This window comes from Entelurus aequoreus, linkage group LG09, assembly GCF_033978785.1.
Source record: "Entelurus aequoreus isolate RoL-2023_Sb linkage group LG09, RoL_Eaeq_v1.1, whole genome shotgun sequence".
Taxonomy (NCBI): domain Eukaryota; kingdom Metazoa; phylum Chordata; class Actinopteri; order Syngnathiformes; family Syngnathidae; genus Entelurus; species Entelurus aequoreus.
The window spans coordinates 30,932,903-30,955,807 of record NC_084739.1 but is presented as its reverse complement, the minus strand read 5'-3'; the positions used below and the strand labels follow the sequence as shown (position 1 = coordinate 30,955,807).

At 40.1% G+C, this 22,905-nt stretch overlaps 1 protein-coding gene across 6 annotated transcripts in view; it reads left to right on the top strand.

The window, feature by feature from the left end:
* LOC133657345 (signal-induced proliferation-associated 1-like protein 2) overlaps positions 1 to 22,905 on the top strand; it is a 225,716-nt gene that overhangs the window by 177,056 nt on the left and 25,755 nt on the right. For 3 of the 6 annotated variants that reach the window (XM_062058555.1, XM_062058553.1, XM_062058558.1), the window contains 7 exons: positions 5,254 to 5,400; positions 7,697 to 7,800; positions 7,893 to 7,981; positions 10,961 to 11,334; positions 15,233 to 15,502; positions 18,878 to 18,931; positions 21,218 to 21,356. In XM_062058555.1, the coding sequence (XP_061914539.1) occupies positions 5,254 to 5,400; positions 7,697 to 7,800; positions 7,893 to 7,981; positions 10,961 to 11,334; positions 15,233 to 15,502; positions 18,878 to 18,931; positions 21,218 to 21,356 (1,177 nt within the window). Of the gene's footprint in view, positions 1 to 5,253; positions 5,401 to 7,696; positions 7,801 to 7,892; positions 7,982 to 10,960; positions 11,335 to 15,232; positions 15,503 to 17,247; positions 17,512 to 18,877; positions 18,932 to 21,217; positions 21,357 to 22,905 lie in introns of those variants that run through there. The other 3 variants (XM_062058554.1, XM_062058557.1, XM_062058556.1) reach the window with 3 other exon arrangements.

The window sequence follows — 22,905 nt, the reverse complement described above, 5'->3', positions numbered from 1 at the left end:
TGGACTCATGCACTGGTTGTTAATCATGTCTCTACTATTTAAGCCTGTCATTTTCAGTTGGTCTGTCTGGCGACATTAACTCAGTTTACTTCTGTCATTATCACGCCCTGTTTATGCTTCATGACATGCCACATAATTGTTTGTTTTTTCACGTCACAGTAAGTGTTTTCGTTTTCATGTCCATAGCTTTTGCCCAAGTGCTAGTTTATTGTTTTGTTCATAGCCAAGTTTTACCTACGCCTTGTGCGCACCCTTTTGTTTGTTTCTTGTTATAGTATTAAATTAAATCATGTATATACCTTCAAGCCATGACTGGTCTGGTCCGACAGCATTCCGGGAAAACCATCCACGCAGCCAGCTGCAAGATAGTCTACGTCGTGACACCAATGACTATAAAAATGGGACCCACTACCTCCCTGCTTGGCACTCAGCATCAAGGGTTGGAATTAGGGGTTAAATCACCAAAAATTATTCCCGGGCGCGGCCACCACTGCAGCTCACTGCTCCCCTCAACTCCCAGGGGGTGAGGGTGATGGGTCAAATGCAGAGGATAATCTCACCACACCTACTATGTGTGTGACAATCATTGGTACTTTAACTCTAACTTTAATTTCTAAGAAAATGTCCCTGTATTGCAAAACACAAATGTCCACTGCGGAGGACACTTGGTCTTAGAAGGATATAACAGAATTGTCAAAAATGCCATCACTTCTCCCATTAGCTGATTAAATAGATTGCCAATGTGCCTCGCTGGCCAGGGTGAGTTGGCCCCACTGCACTGGCCGGGTCGTAGAGCAAAAGAAGAAAGTGTCGACCTCTACGTTAGGGAGGGCGCAATGTGAGTCGTTGTGTAAAATGGTAGCTTTTTTTGGACCTATATAAATACCATTTAATTTTCTTTTTTATATTTTAAAAATTTGAGTACATGACAGTGGAAATCGGGGTGGATTTTGTTTTGTGCATCCCTAATGTGAAAATATTTTTACATAATTTTTAGCGTATATTCTTATTCTTTTTTGCTTTTTTTGCTTTGCTGTGCAAAAAAAGCAGAGAAAAAGACAAAGCATCTCAAAAAGTTTGACACTGACTGAACTAAGGTCTCACGAGGTCGTGTTGTGGAATATGCTGATCAATGAAAATGTTGTTTTAAACTGTAACATGGGTCAAACAAGAAATCTCACTTTTTTTTACTTAAACTTTATTCTGAAAAATGATGACGGTTTAGCCTGTTTTGGGATAGCATCATCAAAACAATAAAAGCAAGCATAAGCTCAAAGCATAGTCGAGGGATTTAAAGGAAATAAACCAACGTGGTCTACTTGCTTTTAGTTAAACATCATAACCCCAAAGATGTAATCCTTTGAGGTGTATCTTTGAACTTTCAACCTTTTTAGATTCATGGAAAAAAAAGTATGTAAGGCTTGTGTTTTTATATTTGCATAAATATAAATGAAGCCTTTTAGCCCAATGAATTTAGTGCTTCTCTTTCATCCCTCTTTGATGATAGAGTCCCGCTCTGTTTTTAGACGGTCTCTTTAGGACATCTCCATCCAGCCATGTAAAGCACTGATTTGTTCATCCTCTTGAAACCCCTACAGTCATGATAACCTTTCCACAGTGTCACAATGACCCCCTGTGGTTTTGCCTGCTCTCACTGTACTGGGACAACGACCGCCTCCTCTGCCTAATCAGAGTTCCTGTCAGTGGGAGCACTCCATTTTTCAATTCTTTCTTTCTCTGAATGTATGCCTCCTACTCCACGCTCTCTGCGCATCGCTGGAGAGGAGGTGATGGGGACACTGACACAACTTAGGTCATCTCATCCAATTACTGCAGAAACAAAGAGTGTGTTTTACTCTATATGAGGAAGTCCAGGGGGAGTAGTGACGGAGGAGAAATATCGCAAAATAAATATAGGAATTAAATCAAAATAGAAAACGATCGATAAAAAGGTCTAACTCTGCAAATTAAAAACAAAAAAATAGCTCTTCTTAAATGTTTATTTCATGTTGACATGCAGCAGATATATTTTTTTTTACATTACATCAATATACTGTACATCCAAAATCCAGGTTATGATATATTACACCTTCTGTGCAGACCACTGCGCCTTTTGTTGTGCATTTCTATACCGCTTTTCTCAATTAGGGTGAGCTGGAGCTTATCCAGCCGACTTTGGGCGAGAGGTGGGTGCACCTTGAACTAGTCACCACACAATTGCACATATTGTACAGACAAGTAAACATACCGGTACTCACATTCACGACGATAGGCAATTTGGAATTACAGGTCAATTAGAATGCCAATTTTTTTTTTTCTAAGACATATCTTTTAATTCTCAGCATTGGTCAGATCTAGTCCGAACTAAGTTCATAAGCATGAACTGATGAAGCCTGCTCGGATGAGAGGCAAAACGTCTTTGACTGAACAGCCCAGTTGTGACCGATTGACTGCCCTGAGCATACAATGACCAAGATTAATTAAAACATCTATAGACCATACTTGCCAACCCTCCCGATTTTACCAGGAGACTCCAGAATTTCAGTGCCCCTCCCGAAAATCTCCCGGGGCAACCATTCTCCCGAATTTCTCCTGATTTCCACCCGGACAACAATATTGGGGGGCGTGCCTTAAAGGCACTGACTTTAGCGTCCTCTCTCACCTGAAAATGAGACTATTATATATGTCTCCGTTATCCATAGGTTTATCTATAACCCATAAAGTAGGCAGGCACGGAGCTATTTCTCAGGGTGTGTTTATTCTAGCCGGCACGTTAATACACTGACACACAACATCCGGATTCCCATCATGCATTGCTTCAAAACTACGGCAAGTAGTAATGTCCAAAAACATAACAGAAACGAAGCAGAAGAACGAAAAAGAGACATGGCGACGAAGAGTAAGAAGAAGAAGTATGCTTGCAAGTTCCAAAATGATTGGAAAAAATAATTTCAGATCATCCAGGACAGCTCGAAGGGGAAGGGGTATGCTGCCTCCAAATTTTGTAGATCAGACTTCTCCATTGAACGCGGTGGCCGAACGGATATACTCATTAATGAACGGATTATTTATATATATATATATATATATATATATATATATATATATATATATATATATATATATATATATATATGTATAAGAAATACTTGAGAATATATACATCTAGCGCTACCCACCCCGGCCCCCCATCTCCCGAATTCGTAGGTCTCAAGGTTGGCAAGTATGCTATAGACACATGTATTTTAAGTACTTAAGCAAGGGCAAACTTATAATAAATAAATGTAAACTACATTATATTATTGATCTAAACTAAGATGCATTGCAAAGAGTGTTACTTGAACAATTAGCCACAGAGGTGTTGTCTGATTGAATATTTCCTTTAAAGGGGAACTGCACTTTTTTGGAATTTTACCCATCGTTCACAATAATTTTGAAAGACACAACGACATATTCTAAATATTAAATGAACAAAAATAAAAAGTTGAATAAAAGTGAATAAAAGTCAGCTAACAGCAGAGCCAATGGGAGCTCCAAAATTCCACCCGGGGAACGGCTACGGGGCGGTATAGCTCGGTTGGTAGAGCGGCCGTACCTGCAACTTGAGGGTTGCAGGTTCGATCCCCGCTTCCGCCATCCTAGTCACTGCCGTTGTGTCCTTGGGCAAGACACTTTACCCACATGCTCCCAGTGCCACCCACACTGGTTTAAATGTAACTTAGATATTGGGTTTCACAATGTAAAGCGCTTTGAGTCACTTGAGAAAAAGCGCTATATAAATGTAATTCACTTCACTTCACTTCACCCATAAGATCTGATAAATAACAATTCAAAAAGCGCCAACAATACTCAATTTACATTTCGTGACTTTAATATTGACCAAGTATTAATGATATTGTTAGTATTAGCGCTAACACAGACAAACTATTTATAGCGGCGACGTAATCACTCCGTGTCTCCCTATGTTTACAACATCGAGTGGTCTGCTGCTTTCTTGCTTCCCGGCTCCCTGTAAGTCATACTTGCCAACCCTCCCGTTTTTAGCGGGAGAATCCCGGTATTCAGCGCCTCTCCCGACAACCTTACGGAAGAGATTTTCTCCTGACAAACTCCCGGTATTCAGCCGGAGCTGGAGGCCACGCCCCCTCCAGCTCAATGCGGACCTGAGGACAGCCGTTCTCCCGTCCGCTATAAACAGCTTGCCTGCCCAATGACGTCATAACATCTACGGCTTTCATGAACGGAGAGCGAAGCACAAGGCGGCTGCAGCGCAGCACTGTTCACAGTCCAGTATTATGGGCCACCTTGCAAAATGGAGACCCAAAGGTGTAATATATGCCGAGACAAAGATGACTATGCTGATAGCTGCAAGCAACATCCCATTCTCATTTGCGGATGTTTACAACAAATCCGTGAAGAATATGTACCCGGATTCAGCATTTGATGAAAGCACTTTTGTGCGTGCCACACAGCAATGCATCATCAGAGAGGGTGTTCAGCATGGTTAGAAAAATTGTGACAGAGAATAGAAAGAGGATGGACAATTCAACCCTTAACTCACTCCTTTCCTGCAAAATAAATTTCACAGATGCTGCCCACAGCTATGCTCCTTCAAAGGCTGTGCTTCTGGCTACAAAGCATTGTATTTTCAAGTACAACAATGAGTAGATGAGTGTTGTGTGTGTGTATAAGTGTATATGTGTAAATAAATGAACACTAAAATTCAAGTATTTCTTTTATTTATATATATAATTAAATAAATACATAAATATATATATATATATATATATATATATATATATATATATATATATATATATATATATATATATATATATATATATATATATATATATATATAGCTATATATATATATATAGCTAGAATTCACTGGTATTTATATATATATATATATATATATATACATATATATGAAATACTTGAGTTGGTGAATTCTAGCTCTAAATATACTCTCCTCTTGATCATAAATCATGAATCTCACCTGGACATGAGACGTCTGGGAAGGTAATCTAACAAGTTGGGACACTTTGACAGCCAATTTAGGACCTGGAATTGGCGAGGACGACACAAAAAGCTCTTTTTCCAAATTTCCAAATTCCAAAAAAAAGTGCAATTCCCCTTTAATTTTTCACCCAACTCTCCTACCAACTTTGATTTAGACTTCATTTTTTTCACATTCAAACTCATGTTATGACAATGTCTACTATATTTGATTAACCTCTCTGTCTGCAGGATGATGCAGGACATGGAGAATCCCCAGGTTACTTCCTGTAACAAGGGAGAACAACATTACAGAAGCTCACCTAGTAATCAATCCTCCTCCAGTGATCCAGGACCCTGTGGCAGCAGCTCCTGGTCCCAACAGCCTGGATATGATGGGTGTGTGGTATTTTATTCTTAAAAGGATTATGAAGGCAGACACTGTACATTCAGTCTACATTAGTAATTAAGGACAAGGACATGGGTTATGTTTGACTCTCAATCCATTCAATATTTCCTTGACATTTCCCTGATTGTGTTCATTAATTGTTGCTTCGTTGACCACTGCGGAAATACTGGGGAAAATGGAACGTGCTGATCAAACACACTGATCATACACTGAAAAGTGCAGATAGCAATTGTTTTGCGCATTGATATTGTGTTGTGACGAACAGGCCAAAGTAGGCCCGATTCAGTTTGATCACTTATATGTATTACTACTATTAAAAAAAAAAATCCTTTCTATGAAAGAGAAATCATCAATTAGGTTTAAAAGCCTTTTGGCCAAATGTATTTTTTTGTAATACCCTTTTCTCCCTCGGTTCTCAGAACACACTCACAATGTAACAACAAACCATTCTACAGAATTACTGACTGTAGCTGGAGTTTGGCCAACAAAGCGAGACAGGGCCAAGTCTGGTTTGAAAATGATTTAAATGAAATAAATATTTCCAAAATGTACAATTTGGAGAAGACTTTGAGGTTTATTGTCATCACTTATCATTGTTTGCTGGAAATTGTGTAGTATAGAATACTTGGCCCTAACAGCTTTCACCCTGAGACTGGCGATAGAGCAGAATGCACCAGAGACCAATATCTGTCTATCAAAGGTTACAGACCATGACAATAAGGTTTGCTCTGGTGTCTTCCTGTCAGCACTCTCAAACGTGCCTTAAACTTTGCAAGGATCCGTATCGCTGCGGTCTGTCAGAGCCGACATCATGCAGAAAAGAACAAGACCTATTGACTAGACCAGGGGTCGGCAACCCAAAATTTTGAAAGAACCATATTGGACCAAAATGAATCTGTCTGGAGCCGCAAAACTTAAAAGCCTTAAATAAGTCTTATAATGAAGGCAACACATGATGTACGTTAGCCTACTATCAAAATGACTATGTGTCGCAGGCTGACGCAAATCTTCGTTGACAGAAATGTTAAAATGTAATATTTATTCTACACATTTTTACAACATTGGAAAACATTAGTAGAAACGTAGGCTTTTCAGAGGGTGAGATAACGTCTAAAAGTTACTGGCATTGAATGGCCAAAGATATAGATGTGTGTGTACAAGTTAAAGGAAACTGCAGGCTGTCTGGATTTATTACAATCTATGCAAGCTGGGTGACGTTTGCTGTGGTCTATAATGGCACACAAACAACTATCAGAAATGCAGCCAATATTACATACAGATAATGTGTCATGAGACATGCAAATATAAATTAAATAGACTTAGACTTAGACTTAGACTTAGACAAACTTTAATGATCCACAAGGGAAATTGTTCCACACAGTAGCTCAGTTACAAATGATGGAAAAGATGGAAAGTACAATGCCCAGAGGACATAAGTAAAGGAAATTAAATTAGGTATAATGATGCAATATGTACATATAGCTAGCCTAAAAAACATGTTAGCATCGATTAGCTTGCAGTCATGCAGTGACCAAGTATGCCTGAATAGCTCTCCACACATGTCAATAACATCAGCAAAGCTAACCCTTGTGCATTCACGCACAGCATAAAAAGTTTGGTGGACAAAATAAGACAAAGGAGGAGTGTCATTACACACGTCTTTCTGTGGCAATGTTGGAGAAAGTTGTACATGTAAACAAACTACGGTGAGTTCAAGGACCGCCAAATCTAGTAGGACAAAACTGCGCTCGCCAAATACTCTCATCAGTGAAGCATGTTTAATATAAACAGCGGGATTTCTAACAATTAGGGAGGTTTGTGTCATGTTTGTCCTCCTACAGAAATCATATTCAAATAAAAAATATATTTCCCCCCCAACTTTTTTCATTTTCATACATTTAAAAAAGCCCCTTGGAGCCACTAAGGTGGCGCTAGAGAGCCACAAGCGGCTCTAGAGTTGTGGGTTGCCAAACCCCGGAATAGACCATAGATCTTCAACTACAGTCGCTTTAAAAGTTTAGGCACTGAGACCTCCACCTAGAAGATAGAAGCCTTATTATCTCTAGCAACTTCCATTAGAAGCAAGTTGGAAAAATTATATCCTCTTTTTCTCAAAAGCAAGCTAGTTTCTGGAATGCTAAGTCGTCCAAATAGTCTTTTGTGTGCTTCTCGAGTATTTTAGCCATAGTGATTACACGCTAATTGCCTTAGATCTGCGGAAAAATCTATCTTTTCTCCTTGTGGAATACACTTCTCAACGTGTCCTTGCTCATAATTTCTCTACAGATGTCCCTCTCCAATCCTCCATGAGCATGCAGAAGACATCCAAGGGGGTGATGGAGACATCCACAGGGAGAGAGAGCCCACACTGGAGAGGACCAGGTCGGCCGGTGAGTCCTTCATCCGACCCGATTAAGCAGGATGTAATGTCTACAGATTTCATTTTTATATACGCCTATGTCTCCTCCTTGATGGTCTGCAGAGGCCAAGTGGCACATCCCATGCACTAAGATTCTGAACCCATTGAAGCAGCGAGAAGGAAGCAAAGACTCACCCAACAGGCTCTCTAGGGTAAAAGTTCAAATGTTTCTTTTGATTTGATATTAGTGGACAAGATTTTTGGACAATGCATCCTTTCACCTCTTATCAGACTCAAAGTGAATGTGAGCATGTCCTTGATTAGGGGCTTTGCAATGGCTCTATTTTGCTGGCCACTCTCATGTTGTCCCCTCAAGCTTTACATTCATCACTTTCTCCTCATCAGCTCGTTCGCGGGTGTGCCGTCTTGTCACTTTTTTTTTAATGTCTCACTCTTTGCTCAGACACATTTCTCCAGAAGCTTGAATACATTCAATACCTAAGCCTTTCTATCTGCAATGTATTTTCCTCAAACTAAATCCCTTGTTCCTTCTTTGCGTTTTACTTTGACCCCAATAGCAGATGCATTAACGGCATCCAAGGCGTTCATTTGGTGTCATATCAACCCAGGGGCAAAAGATGAACATTTAAATCATTTTCTTCACACTGTGCATTGTGCACCTAATACGCAGGGCTCATGATTCAAAATAAGTGTACCGGTAGCTCTTTTTGATAAAATGTGATGTGATTCTAATTCGACCCCATTACTTTACAATTGCCTTAACAAGCATATTGAAGAAAATATGATGGGTGACGATTTTGGTTTAAAATGCTCACATGAACAGTTACATTTATATTTTCGATCTCTTTGCTTCCTGATAGACTGGTCTCCCACATTATCTATTAATTTAACATTTCAATAATTCAATCAATCAATCAATCAATGTTTATTTATATAGCCCTAAATCACAAGTGTCTCAAAGGGCTGTACAAGCCACAACGACATCCTCGGTACAGAGCCCACGTACGGGCAAGGAAAAACTCACCCCAGTGGTTATAATTATACCCACTTGATATCCATTGCAGCCAATTCATACTTGCCAACCTTGAGACCTCCGATTTTGGGAGGTGGGGGGGCGGGGCGTGGTTGGGGGCGTGGTTAAGAGGGGAGGAGTATATTTACAGCTATAATTCACCAACTCAAGTATTTCATATATATATATATATATATATATATATATATATATATATATATATATATATATATATATATATATATATATATATATATATATATATATATATGTATAAGAAATACTTGACTTTTAGTGAATTCTAGCTATATGTATATATATATATATATATATATATATATATATATATATATAAATAAAATAAATACTTGAATTTCAGTGTTCATTTATTTACACATATACACACATAACACTCATCTACTCATTATTGTACTTGAAAGACTTGATCAAATACACAGTAGTGAAAACACAGTTGTTCTACTAACTGTATTGTGCTTGCTGCTTACTTACTAAAAAAAACAACAACACTTACCTTTCACTATTTGAGTAGCCTTTGTTCTGCCATTTGCGTACTGGCGAGCGATCTCTGAATCCAGAAACATATCCTTCACGGATTTGTTGTAGACATCCGCAAATGAGAACGGGATGTTGCTTCCAGCTATCAGCATAGCCATCTTTGTCTCGGCATAAATTACACCCTCGGGACTACATTTAGCGAGGTGGCCCATAATACTGGGCTGGGACCGGTGCTGCGTTGCCGCTGCTTTGTGCTTCTCTGACCCTTCATGACTGAGTATATCCGTTCGGCCACCGTGTTCAATGGAGAAGTCTGATCTACAAAATTTACAGGCAGCATATCCCTTCCCCTTCGAACTGTCCTGGATAAACTGAAATTATTGTTTCCATTCGTTTTGGAACTGACAAGCGTATTTCTTCATCTTACTCGTCGTCGGCGTCGCCATGGCTGTATCTTCCTCGTTCTTCTGCTTCGTCTCCTTGTTGTGTGCGCAGTTGTGCACTCTCTAAAAGCCGTAGATGTTATAACGTGATTGGGCAGGCATGCTGTTTATATCGTGGGAAAGCGGACGTGAGAACAGGCTGTCGACACGTCACTAACGTCCGCATGGAGCTGGAGGGGGCGTGGACTCCAGCTGCGGCTGTAAATCGGGAGATTTTCGGAAGAATATTTGTCCCGGGAGGTTTTTGGGAGAGGCGCTGAATTTCGGGAGTCTCCCGAAAAATTCGGGAGGGTTGGCAAGTATGAGCCAATCACCGTGGAAGGGTTGTCGCTACATCTGCGGTCCCGTCTCAAGGTTTCCTCTTTTTCCTTAGCTGGGGTCTTTTGAGTTTTTCCTTGACCAAATGTTGGTTTAGATCAGGGGATGTTGTTGTGAGTTTGTAAAGCACTTTGAGACCCTTGTGATTAATTGATTGATTGACATTTGACTTGTTGTACAAATAAATAAGTGGGGTGACTGCGTGGGTCTGAGTTGAGAGGTGGTGTTGACAACATTACTACAAACTGTGATTCTTAGGGCATTCAATCGATCACAACTGGACTGTTCGGTTTGTCTTAGAAAATGTTTCTCCTCTCATCCGAGCAGGCGTAATCAGTTCATGTTCACAGACTTAGATTGGTCAGATCTAGTGTAGATGCTTATGCAGGGAGGGTGTGCACAGGCAACGATGTTTTCACCCTATTGTGGTGAAAAAAACGACTGCTTAGATGCAAACGAGCAACCCCTCTGGCGTCTAAACAGTTGTTTTTTCACTTCAACAAGCATGCACTCCTCCTGTTTGAGGGTAAGTAGTTTGAGCTTTGGCAACAGCATCTAGACTAGATCTGACCAATTTAAGTCTATGAGCATGAACCAATAAAGCCTGCTCAGATGAGAGGCAAAATTTATTTTTAAGACAAACTGAACAGTCCAGTTGCGATGGATTGAATGCCCTGGGAATACACATAGACCCTGCTGAATGGGAACATCCATAGACATACTGTACCAAACTATGACTTCTTACTGTGAGCAAAGTTCCTTAAAGTAGGTCGGTGACAAATGTAACCTCCTATTTGGTACCAGTTAACACCTGTATGATTTTTTTGCAGTGGCTGTTTGACCTTGTCTGATATACCTCTCTGTTTCGCTCGTTGTACTAGATGGGCGATAAGAACTCAAGCCACTCGAGTAGCAACACTCTGTCAAGCAATGCCTCCAGCAACAGTGATGATAAGCACTTTGGCTCAGGAGACTTGATGGACCCAGAGATGTTGGGTCTCACTTACATCAAAGGGGCCTCCACGGACAGTGGCATCGACACCAATCCTTGCATGGTCCCGGGGACTCGGGTGTTGATGCAGAGCAGGATGGGGGAGCAGGGTCATGCCTGGGTATCAGAGCACCACGAGGACATGCCATCAGAAGAGGATCACGGAAAACCATACCTGTTGCAGGGTTACGCCTCAGCATTAATGGCCAGCAACGTGACAGATGGCAGCATTGGAGACTTGAGCGAGACCTCTTCACACTCAAGGTATCACACATGCCGTGAACCGTATTTAAGATGATTATTTTTAGTGCTGGCTTCCCTTGTTTTCTTGCACCATGTGTTTCTGTGTATATGGTAACCAAACATTACAAAGCAATGCACAACAAGCGAGTCCTAAGCATCTCAATACTTTTCTTGACCATGAGAACTACAAAAGGGACAAAATGATAGCCTCAACATAATGGAAATAAATTCAAAGCCATTGAAAGGGGTGTTCGACAAGGTTGTGTACTATCTCCTGATCTACAGTGAAATGATCTTATGCAACATCAATCATCAAGATGGTATAAAAGTTGGAGGAATTCATGTTAACAACCTCAGATATGCAGATGACACTGTGCTAGTGGCAGACTCTGAAGAAAAACTACAAAACATCCTGAACACAGTAGTGCCCACAGTGAAGCAACAAAACCGAATGCATGACAGTTTCCAAGAAACCACATCCACCTGCATGTAACATCACATGCAACAACAAGAAAATAAAACAAGTGGATCAATTGGAATACATCGGCGTCACAGTAACATCTGATGGTAGGTGTGAAAAAGAGATAAACAAACAGATTGCCACGTCAAAAGACAGCTTCAACAAAATGAGTCTTATATTTAGAAATACAAACATCTCAATTGACCCCAAACTCAGTCCTCAAAACGTATGTATGGTCTGTCCTACTTTACGGCTGGGAATGCCAGACGTTAAATAATCAAAAACTGAGAAAATTAGAGGCAACTTAAATGTGGTTCTTCAGAAAAATAATCCACATATCATGGCTTAAAAAGAAAAGTAACTAAGAGGTATTGGCGTGTGCAAAAACAAGATGATCGCTCATTGCAACGATTCAAAATAGGCAGCTGAAATTCCTCGGACATATCATTAGAAAATACTGCTTAGAAAAACTGATGTTAACAGGAAAACTAGTAAGAAAGAAAGCTCCAGGTCAACAATGAACAACATATATCAACAGCCTAAGAAATGTTATCGGAAATATCAATAATATAGAACTCATACATGTAACGGACAACAGAGATCAATAATATAGAACTCATGCATATAACGGACAACAGAGAAGACTGGAGAGCCCTGATCATGGATGCCTGTAAACAGAACTGATACCCCATGATAATTATTAAATATAATTGCAGGGTGCCTGATCTCAGCTGTTGCAAAAACTTTACACTTCTTGTTTTACCAAATTGTGAGTGAATATTTTATTCGGCACTTGCTTGCTAAAATTGAGGGGTAGTTCATAGTCAAATTTTTCAGGTCAATATATAAACAACCATTCACACTCACATTCCCACTTTTGGACAATTTTGAGTCACCAATTAGCCGAAGATGCAAGTTTTTGGACAGCGGCAGGAAGCTTGAGTAGCCGGGGCAGGTATGCACGAGGAGAACAAGCAAACAACACACAGAAATGCTGAGGGGGAGTTTCTGTTGATTTACTGACTGTGAGGCCAACATGCTAACCACTATACACATCTCTGAATTCTCTCATGCGCTCCAACTCACATTTGGGAGAAAACTCAGTCAAGGTGTAGTTATACAGCATAGCAATAGAGATCTAATAAACCATTTGACAATGAAAGGTAAGTCAATTTGTTAAAATTAACTCAGAGGTACCATTTTCATATGTCAAGTTTTGTTACTGCACATAAATATTTAAAATATGAACATAACTATGACCTAGCATTACAAAAGGGTATAATATTTATTATGTAATTGATTGCTATGACATCATGGCACCTTGTGGAGCGTTACTATCAGCATCATTTTTGCATCATTGCTGTTCTATGGTGAGATTTTTCTGAGAGACTTTCCATACTGGTGAAAGTCCATAGCCACACGAACACGGATACTTTCAAAAATGCAAATTGTTTCCACTCCGGTGCAAAAAAAAGACATCCACACAAATGGAGTAATAAAACAATCTTTATCCACATAAAAACACATTCACTATTTTATCCAATTCTAAAGCATGACAAAGCTACCACAGCTGACCAATCAATATAGTGAGATATCAGATGTACAATGACATGTGCATTATCTTTGAAATCAGTACACATTACTTTGAACAAAGACAGTGCAGTCTACCAAGTCAAATGCATTGTCTTAAACATACTTGGCCAATAAAGCGGTTTCTAATTCGAAATCTGACTTACACAGAGTACAAAAAACTAAATTTATGTTTTTTAAATTTTTTATTGCGTATTATAGGGCGCTCACAAGCATGTCCATCACCACACGAAATAAAACTGACATTCAAAGGTAAATTTCCGTGTGTTATCTTGGTAAATAAGGTTTAAAAACATGATATAATATTGCACATTACTTATGACACAAGCCAAAAAGGCCGTTTTTACCTTTCCACTCACAAACCTGAGTTTTCCAAGTGCTTAGCTTTTAAGGAAAGAAAACCAACTGTATGTTTTTGCATGTGGAGAAGAGAACAAAATGCATATACATGTATGGGTTTTAAAAATATCCACATTCGTATTGAAATTGCCTCAAAGTAAGATATCACAGGCAAGGGAGGAACAAGTACAGGAAAAAAATGTATTTAATATTTTTCTCTGTCTGAGCATTTACTTGGCTCCATTGTGGGTTTTTTCCAGTCTTTTTGTCACATTATTGATTTGCCCTCTGGGATAAAACACACTCGATTCATTGGTTTATGGTTCGCAGCACAACCCAATGTTATATTTACAGTTTTATATGGTACATTGATTGATTCATTTCGTTAACACATGCACAAAGAGATATTTTCTGGGTATGTTTGAACTTTTCACCCGGTCGCGCTCTCTTACCCTCAACCTAACTCATCCAGCTGTGTCGGCACTTCTGAATGGAGCATGTTGTCAGGCTGTAGCAACATGGGGGGTCTTCATCACATTCCCATCCAAGTGCCCCTCACCAGTCTGGTGGCCATCTGGGAACGAAGAATGTGTGAAGAAGTCTTGGTCCAGAACCCGATGGTCACAGTCTCCATGGAATAGAAAAAACGGTCTTATTTGTTTATGCCATGCATTATTATGTCCATAGAATTAGCCCAAATCAATGGACCTTGTTGGAACTCTTACAAAAAGGGGCTATGCCATCACCTTGACCACCCTGATGCTTCCCATCATTTTCATGTAATTGTTTTTGACACCAGTGTCATTTAAACCAAGAGTGCAGCAGCAGGAGCACATTTAGCAGGGTGTGGCCCAGATGGTCATGAATATGTAAGTGGGGCATGGAGTGCCACCAACTCATGCCAACTTTGAGTGTAAAATTGACCAGAAGACTTTGATCAAACCTTTAAATCCTATACTCAGTCCAACAGATGTCTTTTTTAAAGCCCAAAGATCCAATTTTGCATTTTATTTTATCATTTAGAATACAATCTGCTCTCTGCTACTTCAAACTGAATCTTTCCCGGCCTGGAGATAATGAAGATAACACACACACTATTACATTTATTCAATAGGAAACCTTGTGCTATTTTGTAGAGCAACCCAGTTTTATGAATTGAAGCATTGCCTGAAAACTCTTTTAATCTTAATCTTAATCATGTTATGTCCTGTGACAAATGCATCTTACACACCATCAGTCAGAAACAAACATAACAAATAACTCGGTATGCTATTTTATTATACTGTTGACCTACAATAGACAATCAACATCATCGTGTTGTTTTCCTTTGCTAATGCTTTGAGTTGTCACTCATTGAATTTACAGTACAATATATATTTATTGAATCATATATAGAGTTGAGAAGTGATCATTTTGTCATCTCATATTTATTTATACATTCATGTTTTTGTCTGCTTTTTAAACCTATCATTTGCCTGGCTTTTGAGTTGCATTCTGCTTTGTTTTCTTTATTTTTTGCTGTCTGGTCAGTGGCTCACATCACTCTGGCAGTCCCTTGGCACGTGGTGCCAGATACTGTATGTCCGCCGACTCCTCCAAGGTGTACACCATTCCTCAGACCAGCAGCTCAGGTGCAGGGTCAGAGCCGGGGCCAGAACCGGAGTGCGGTCAGGGTCCCAGCTCAGAAGCCTGCGGACAAACACGCACACAGCCAGATGGCAATCTCCCAGTGAAGACAACTGATAATGTTGATGCTGATGCTCACAGCAAAGAGGGACCTCCCGACATTTCAGATTGTGGGTGAGTGTGTTTGTGAACAAGACACAGACAGAAAACGGTCAAAGTTTATTATATGCAGCATCAAACATTTTAATACAAGTGCCCCTCCTTTATTGCCCTCCTAGTGTGCATAAACTCAGCCTGATAGAGGCCGACAGCTACAAAATAAATACACTCAATAAATAAAACAGACATAACACACTTGACGCATGTCACTTGTGGTTATTGATTGTTCCCGAGAAGCCAAATCTCTGTGGGACCGCCAGCCTGAGTCTCTATCAGATCTCTGGTGGATGCCAAGCAGAGATCAACACAAAGTCATGAGAAATATTAAAAAGGGAGATCAATGCATGCATCCTGGTTGAGGCTGAGTTCTCCCACAGGCTGGCTGATGATAAAGTGCTTGTCTGCGCTATTGATGCCATTGATTGTGTGTGAGTGTATGTACGGAGTATATATATATATATATATATATATATATATATATATATATATATATATATATATATATATATATATATATATATATATATATATATATATATATATGTACATATAGGTAGGCTTGTGTATTGCTGACATATTATTCGATACTGGTGCCAAATCGATACTTTGAATCAGTTCCGGTGCTTAAACGCTGTGAGTAACAAACTGTCACAATTATCACAGCAAAATTAGCAGCAATACAGAATGTGTGAAAAAAACTGAAAATTATTGTATATTCTTTAAGGGCCTGATCTATTAATGGTTTGCATGTATTAGAATATGTGCAAACTTGATAGCACACACAAAGCTGATCTATTTAGTATGTGCGCAGAGGATTGCATCTCTTAAATGAGCAAATGAGAGAGCGCAATCTAATTAGTGTGTTTGTCTTCATGTATATGCAGAATATACGCTAAATATTACAATGTCAACATATCAAGACTGTCAAAAAGAAAAATATATATTGGCTATTCAACAAAATTATTTCATAATTTTATTGCTGCTGGATGACTTAAGAAGCTGATTAAAACAAATTAAATTGATTTGTTTTGGTGTTGGCTTGCGTTTTTTTTCCATAATATGGTATTACTATATGTCCTTGTGACAGTTTCGCGTCATGCGGGTTCCATGGACCACCAAATAGGGACATTACTGCGAGCAGGTTTTGACTTTTCTTTATTCTTTCAATAAAGCTGCGTCTTCTTGCTTCGGGTTGCTTTTCAACTCCACCTGCTCGCTTCGCCGTCTACTTTTCAGCACCACGTCGTTGTCCCCGTGTGGCTCTCGGTCTCTTGCGCGCTGCGTCTGCTTCGGACTCTCCAACTCTCTCTTCCCCGTCGTTCACGGCTGCCGCCCTTTTACACAGTGCGAGGAGATTATCTGATTGTGCCCAGGTGGGCGATCCACGCACCTGATATGATTTACGGCGTCGATCCCGGCACGCCCCGCCTCGCCGCCGGCCACGCCTCCTCGCCGCCATCTTGGAGTGGGCCCCGTCGTGCCCTGCCTCGCTGTCGGTCTGCCGGCCACGCCTCCCCACAGTCCTATATGTAAAAACTTCTTGCAATATGTATTTCCGGCTATGGAACAACTATTGCTGATGCAGCATAACAACACAGTCTCCCAGAGCGCACCTTTGGCATGCCTAAATAGGTTCTGTTGTCTAGATCACACTTATACAGTCATGGTCAAAAGTTTACATACACTTGTAAAGAACATAATGTCATGGCTGTCTTGAGTTTCCAATAATTTCTACAACTCTTGATTTTTTTTTTTGATAGAGGGGCCACAGAACTTTCCTCCAGAAAGTCTTATCTTTGTCCATGTGATGTCAGATGAAACAAAAATTGAGCTGTTTGGCCACAATACCCAGCAATATGTTTGGAGGAGAAAAGGTGAGGCCTTTAATCCCAGGAACACCAGGCCTACCGTCAAGCATGGTGGTGGTAGTATTATGCTCTGGGCCTGTTTTTGCTGCCAATGGAACTGGTGCTTTACAGAGAGTAAATGGGACAATGAAAAAGGAGGATTAGCTCCAAATTCTTCAGGACAACCTAAAATCATCAGCCCGGAGGTTGGGTCTTGGGCACAGTTGGGTTTTCCAACAGGACAATGACCCCAAACACACATCAAAAGTGGTAAAGGAATGGCTAAATCAGGCTAGAATTAAGGTTTTAGAATGGCCTTCCCAAAGTCCTGACTTAAGCATGTGGACAATGCTGAAGAAACACGTCCATTCTCAGATACCAACACATTTAGCTGAACTGCACCAATTTTGTCAAGAGGAGTGGTCAAAAATTCAACCAGAAGCTTGTGGATGGCTACCAAAAGCACCTTATTGCAGTGAAACTTGCCAAGGGACATGTAACCAAATATTAGCATTGCTGTATGTATACTTTTGACCCAGCAGATTTTTTCACATTTTCAGTAGACCCATAATAAATTCATAAGACAACCAAACTTCATGACTGTTTTTTGTGACAAACACGTATGTGCTCCAATCACTCTATCACAAAAAGATAAGAGTTGTAGAAATTATTGGAAACTCAAGACAGCCATGACATTATGTCTAGAAAAGGTGGTTCATATTATATTTGCGTATTGCATATTGTACAACATAACCAAACAGCACAGGTTGGACCGTGAGAGCATATGATGTGATATGATGAATGAATGAGTGTTTACAATGGCTCAACTGGTATGGGAGATGCAAAATCCTTAAATAGGGCCGTCGAGCCACTTTACACGCAGTCTCAGGAGCTCACTCGCAACACACCCACTAATAATAAGTTTTTACTTAATTTACTTTTACTATTTAGCATTTGTTATTTGGATTTTAGTAGATCAGGCCCTCAGTGCATACAATCCCATCCGAAATGGATTATACACCGTTGTGGCGATGTTAGACTACCGTTAAAACAGTGTTTACTAGTTGAGCCTATATGCAAGAGTCTTGTATTAATTGAGCAACATTTAAATATAATATGTTACTTGCACACTATTACCGAGTTTCTGAATGCATCCCTACTTTTAGGGGGCAGGGGCTCATTTCAAAAGAGAGGATGTATTAAAACTTTGCTGCAGTGTTTAAATAATTTAATTTAGCCTGTGAAATGTGGTTCTTAAGGGCTCTGTGATTGATCACATATGCTGAATTCATCTTCTGCTGACTTATGAAAAAGCCCTGTAATTCAGTTATCCTTCCCATCGGGTTGTTTGTTATTTATTTTAGCTTACATAAGCCTGTCTCATGATGAATGGCGTAATATTCTTCACTGATATTGTCGTGACATAATGAAGTTTCTCATGACCCTTTACCAAAAAGTCCCTTCTCTGCTCTAACACCATTCATTGTGTGTAACAGTGCGCTTAACACCTTTTTTCTCTTTCACTAACTCTCTCTTGTTCCAGAGGAGCAGAGAGCTTGTTAGCACTCCTTCTCAAAATGCTGTCTGAGCGTGCAAGGTATACAATCAATGGAAATCAACCCCTGTTCTGAACCTTTGTGACCCTCCACCGTACACACGCACACACATACCCTCCCTTTTTTCCCAGACCACCACATCACTCCCCCAAGACTGTTGCTTGCCCTGAATAGAGGTTAACGAGCTGTGCATCAGTGGCTATGACATTTCTGCGGCAGAATAATGTTACTGTGCACTACTCACCCAAACGTCCTCGTTTCAGCCCTCTAGCCAAGATGCTGTGAGGTTCTAGCTGAAGAAGAATAATCAGTTAGTCAAGCGTATATCCTGTAAACAAAGTGAGAATTGGTTTTATCTCAGCTACCCATATATCCTCCTGAAAATCAGCTTCGTCTTTAGTGGATATTTGTGAACATGCATAATGCTGGTAAATCAAATATCAGGGAAAATGTTTACTGCAGAGGACACTGGTTCTCAGTGGAATATACAAATTGTGCTGTCGTGGATAGAATGACAAAATGCTACTTTTACTTGAATGAATGATTTCCTTCACTGATCCACTGGTGGCCTGATATGAACACTTGTTGTCCTGTCATGACTATTATGTCGAATAAGTAGCCGCATCATGAGAATGTATTTAAAGCAGTTATGCTCACTAAAGCAACGCTGCACGTTTTAAAAAAAAGCAATTAACCACATATTTCTGCGGATGAATGTCCTCGGTAAATCTGCAGAGGGCTCAAATTAAGTGGGACAAAACTGAAAACAAGAAAATGTTCTTGCTATTTTAGTGCAAAGTTACTTTACTGCTCGGAATAATCTAACCTTTAAGCTATAAATGCATCATTAAAAAGGTGTGAATAACCTGCCACTGAGCAGCTCTTCACGCAAGTGTCTCTAGGTTTCAGAATTGCAGCCAGTTGTAGCCAACTGACACTCTGCCATCGGCAGTGCCAAGAGCAATGCCAACATGTGTCATCTTCACTGGCTGCTCACATAAAGCTGAGTTCTCTGCCTGGTGACTTCAGCAGCCAGGTCGGTCACATCCCAGCCCTCGGTATAGAAAAGCATTTTGGAATGTCGGTCCCTGATCACCGCCCACAAAGCAAAACATGCCACCTCGTCTGAGTCCAACAGTCTTCCCCCAGTGTACGAACACTCTAGAGCAGGGGCGTCAAACTCATTTTCATTGAGGGCCACATCGCAGTTATGGCTGCCATCAGAGGGCCAATTGTAACAGCGAATAATATATGAACTTGCCTATGCATTTGATTAGTATACGTATTTTTTACGTACACTGTAAAAAAAAAACTGTATATTTTACGGTAAAAAAAACTGGCTACTCAGTCACTACAATTTCACTGTAAAATGCGCAGTGTTTTTTTAAACAACATTTTACTACAGTAAAGGGAAAAACAGCACTACTTTTTTTTACCGAACAAAAGCTGGCTTCTTAGTTGCCTGAATTTTACTGTAAACGGTGCGGTGGTTTTTACAACATAGTACTGTAAATGGACAAACAGTACCACTTTTTTATTCTGGCAACTGGACAGTTTTTACCCTTAAAATATGTGGTACCATTTTCACATTTACAGTAATACACCATAAAAAGATCAACTGTAGATTTTACGGTAAAAAAAAAACTGGCAGCTCAGTCGACATAATATTACCGTAAAAAGCATTGGTAAAGTTTTTTCAATATACAGTATTATGCTGTAAAAACCACCATAAATGTTTACCCTAAAATCTATTGTCATTTTTACAGTGTACAATTTGATGGATAACTTGCTTGGAAATTAAGTCAAGTAAATATTTAGGTACCGGTATTTGGAAAGTAAGATAATTATTGCAATATCAGATACTATTAAAGCTTAAAAAGGTATCCAGTTTTATGCAGTTCATATATTTTTCCTGTCAAAATGGAAAAAACGTATACATTTATTAAGAAATGACAAGGTACTTTATTGACACATTATTTCCAGGCGTTCGCAAGCCATAAAATGATGTGGCGGACCAGATCGGCGTTTGACACCTATGCTCTAGAGTCTAATCTTTATGTTCTGGATATTTCTCCATAAATGCCTCTTTCCCCCTTTTTTCCTTCCTCTCACTAGCTGCGGTCTTCACACTCTCCAATTCTGCTTTTTCACGCACTGCTGACGCCTGACCGTGGCATGCAAAATCTGATCCACATAAGATGCATTGTGTGATACTGACATACTTCCTTAAATAGCAAGTGGCTACCCTGGCCCAAGGCCTCCCCTGCAGGAAGTGGCTTGCATGACCCTACTGATGAGCTGTTGTGTGCCCTCTGTATTGTCTTTAGGCAGCTATATGCGCAGGAGGCCGCCTGCCGCCTCCAGGCTGCCGAGCGAGATGGGAAATCACTCCAGAGACTTTCAAAGGAGCAATACCTGAAAATGATGCTGCCTGACAGTCCACCGGGAGAAGGCAGGAGTCACAAGGTGAGGCCACCGGCCAGGCTTCCTATATCTACAAATGAAACCGTAAAACTTTACTATGAGACAACATTGTAAGGAGCGCAGAAACGAACAAACACCCCTTTGGCTATTTTATCATGCTGACAAATAGGTATAGTGGATTTAAGCTTGTGTCGGTAAAGATATCCTCTAACCACAAAGACAGAAAAAGAAGGGCAAACATCTTCCAACACAGTTCCTCTCTTCCAACACAAGAGCCTTTCTCTTGCTATTGACTGCTAAATTAAATTTGTAACAGAGCCTGTCTTTGCTCCATCGGGATGTCATGGGTTAAAGGCGGTGATCCGAATGATATTTGTGGTTGCTGGGTTCTACAGGCTCTATTAATTGCATCATCTTTCCCCCTCCTGCCGTCCTCTATCCATTATCTTCCTGGAAGGCACCCTAGAGATGCACAAATGGGTTATTTTTGGATAGTGCTCAATTCTTGTACAGAATTCACTTCCTCTCTCGAGAGAAGAAACATACACAGTTGTGTCCTCTGGCAAAGGAGGGTCTCGTCCCTCGCACAAAGCGTTTTAGTCCACTGATTAATTTGTCGTATTTCTGTGCACGGGCCTTACACTTTAAAACACAGATCCCTTCCTGTGTAAAATGAACACAGATGTGCCTGGCCTGCTCTTGGTCATTTCCCTTCTTTTTCCTCACAAAAAAGCATTGCTGGTTAGATGCTAAGCCTTTGTGTGCTCACTTCCTCCAGTCCGATAACGTGCGCATGTGGAAAAACAATCTGGGAGAGAGATGCTTGCCAGTGGACGCCTAAACTATATATACAGTCGCGATCAAAATTTTACATACACTTGTAAAGAACATAATGTCATGGCTGTCTTGAGTTTCCAATAATTTCTACAACTCTTATTTTTTGTGATAGAGTGATTGGAGCACATACACAGCATAACAGCTCAATTTGTGTTTCATCTGACATCACATGGACAAGATAAGACCTTCTGGAGGAAAGTTCTGTGGTCAGATGAAAAAAAATTTTTGCTGTTTGGCCACAATACCCAGCAATATGTTTGGAGGAGAAAAGGTGAGGCCTTTAATCCCAGGAATACCATTCCTACCGTCAAGCATGGTGGTGGTAGTATTATGCTCTGGGCCAGTTTTGCTGCCAATGGAACTGGTGCTTTAAATGGGACAATGAAAAAGGAGTATTACCTCCAAATTCTTCAGGTCAACCTAAAATCACCAGCCCTGAGGTTGGGTCTTGGGCGCAGTTGGGTGTTCCAACAGGACAATGACCCCAAACACACATCAAAAGTGGTTAAGAAATGGCTAAATCAGGCTAGAATTAAGGTTTTAGAATGGCCTTCCCAAAGTCCGGACTTAAACATGTGGACAATGCTGAAGAAACAAGTCCATGTCAGAAAACCAAGACATTTAGCTGAACTGCACCAATTTTGTCAAGAGGAGTGGTCAAAAATTTAACCAGAAGCTTGTGGATGGCTACCAAAAGCGCCTTATTGCAGTGAAACGTAAATGTAACCAAATATTAACATTGCTGTATGTATAC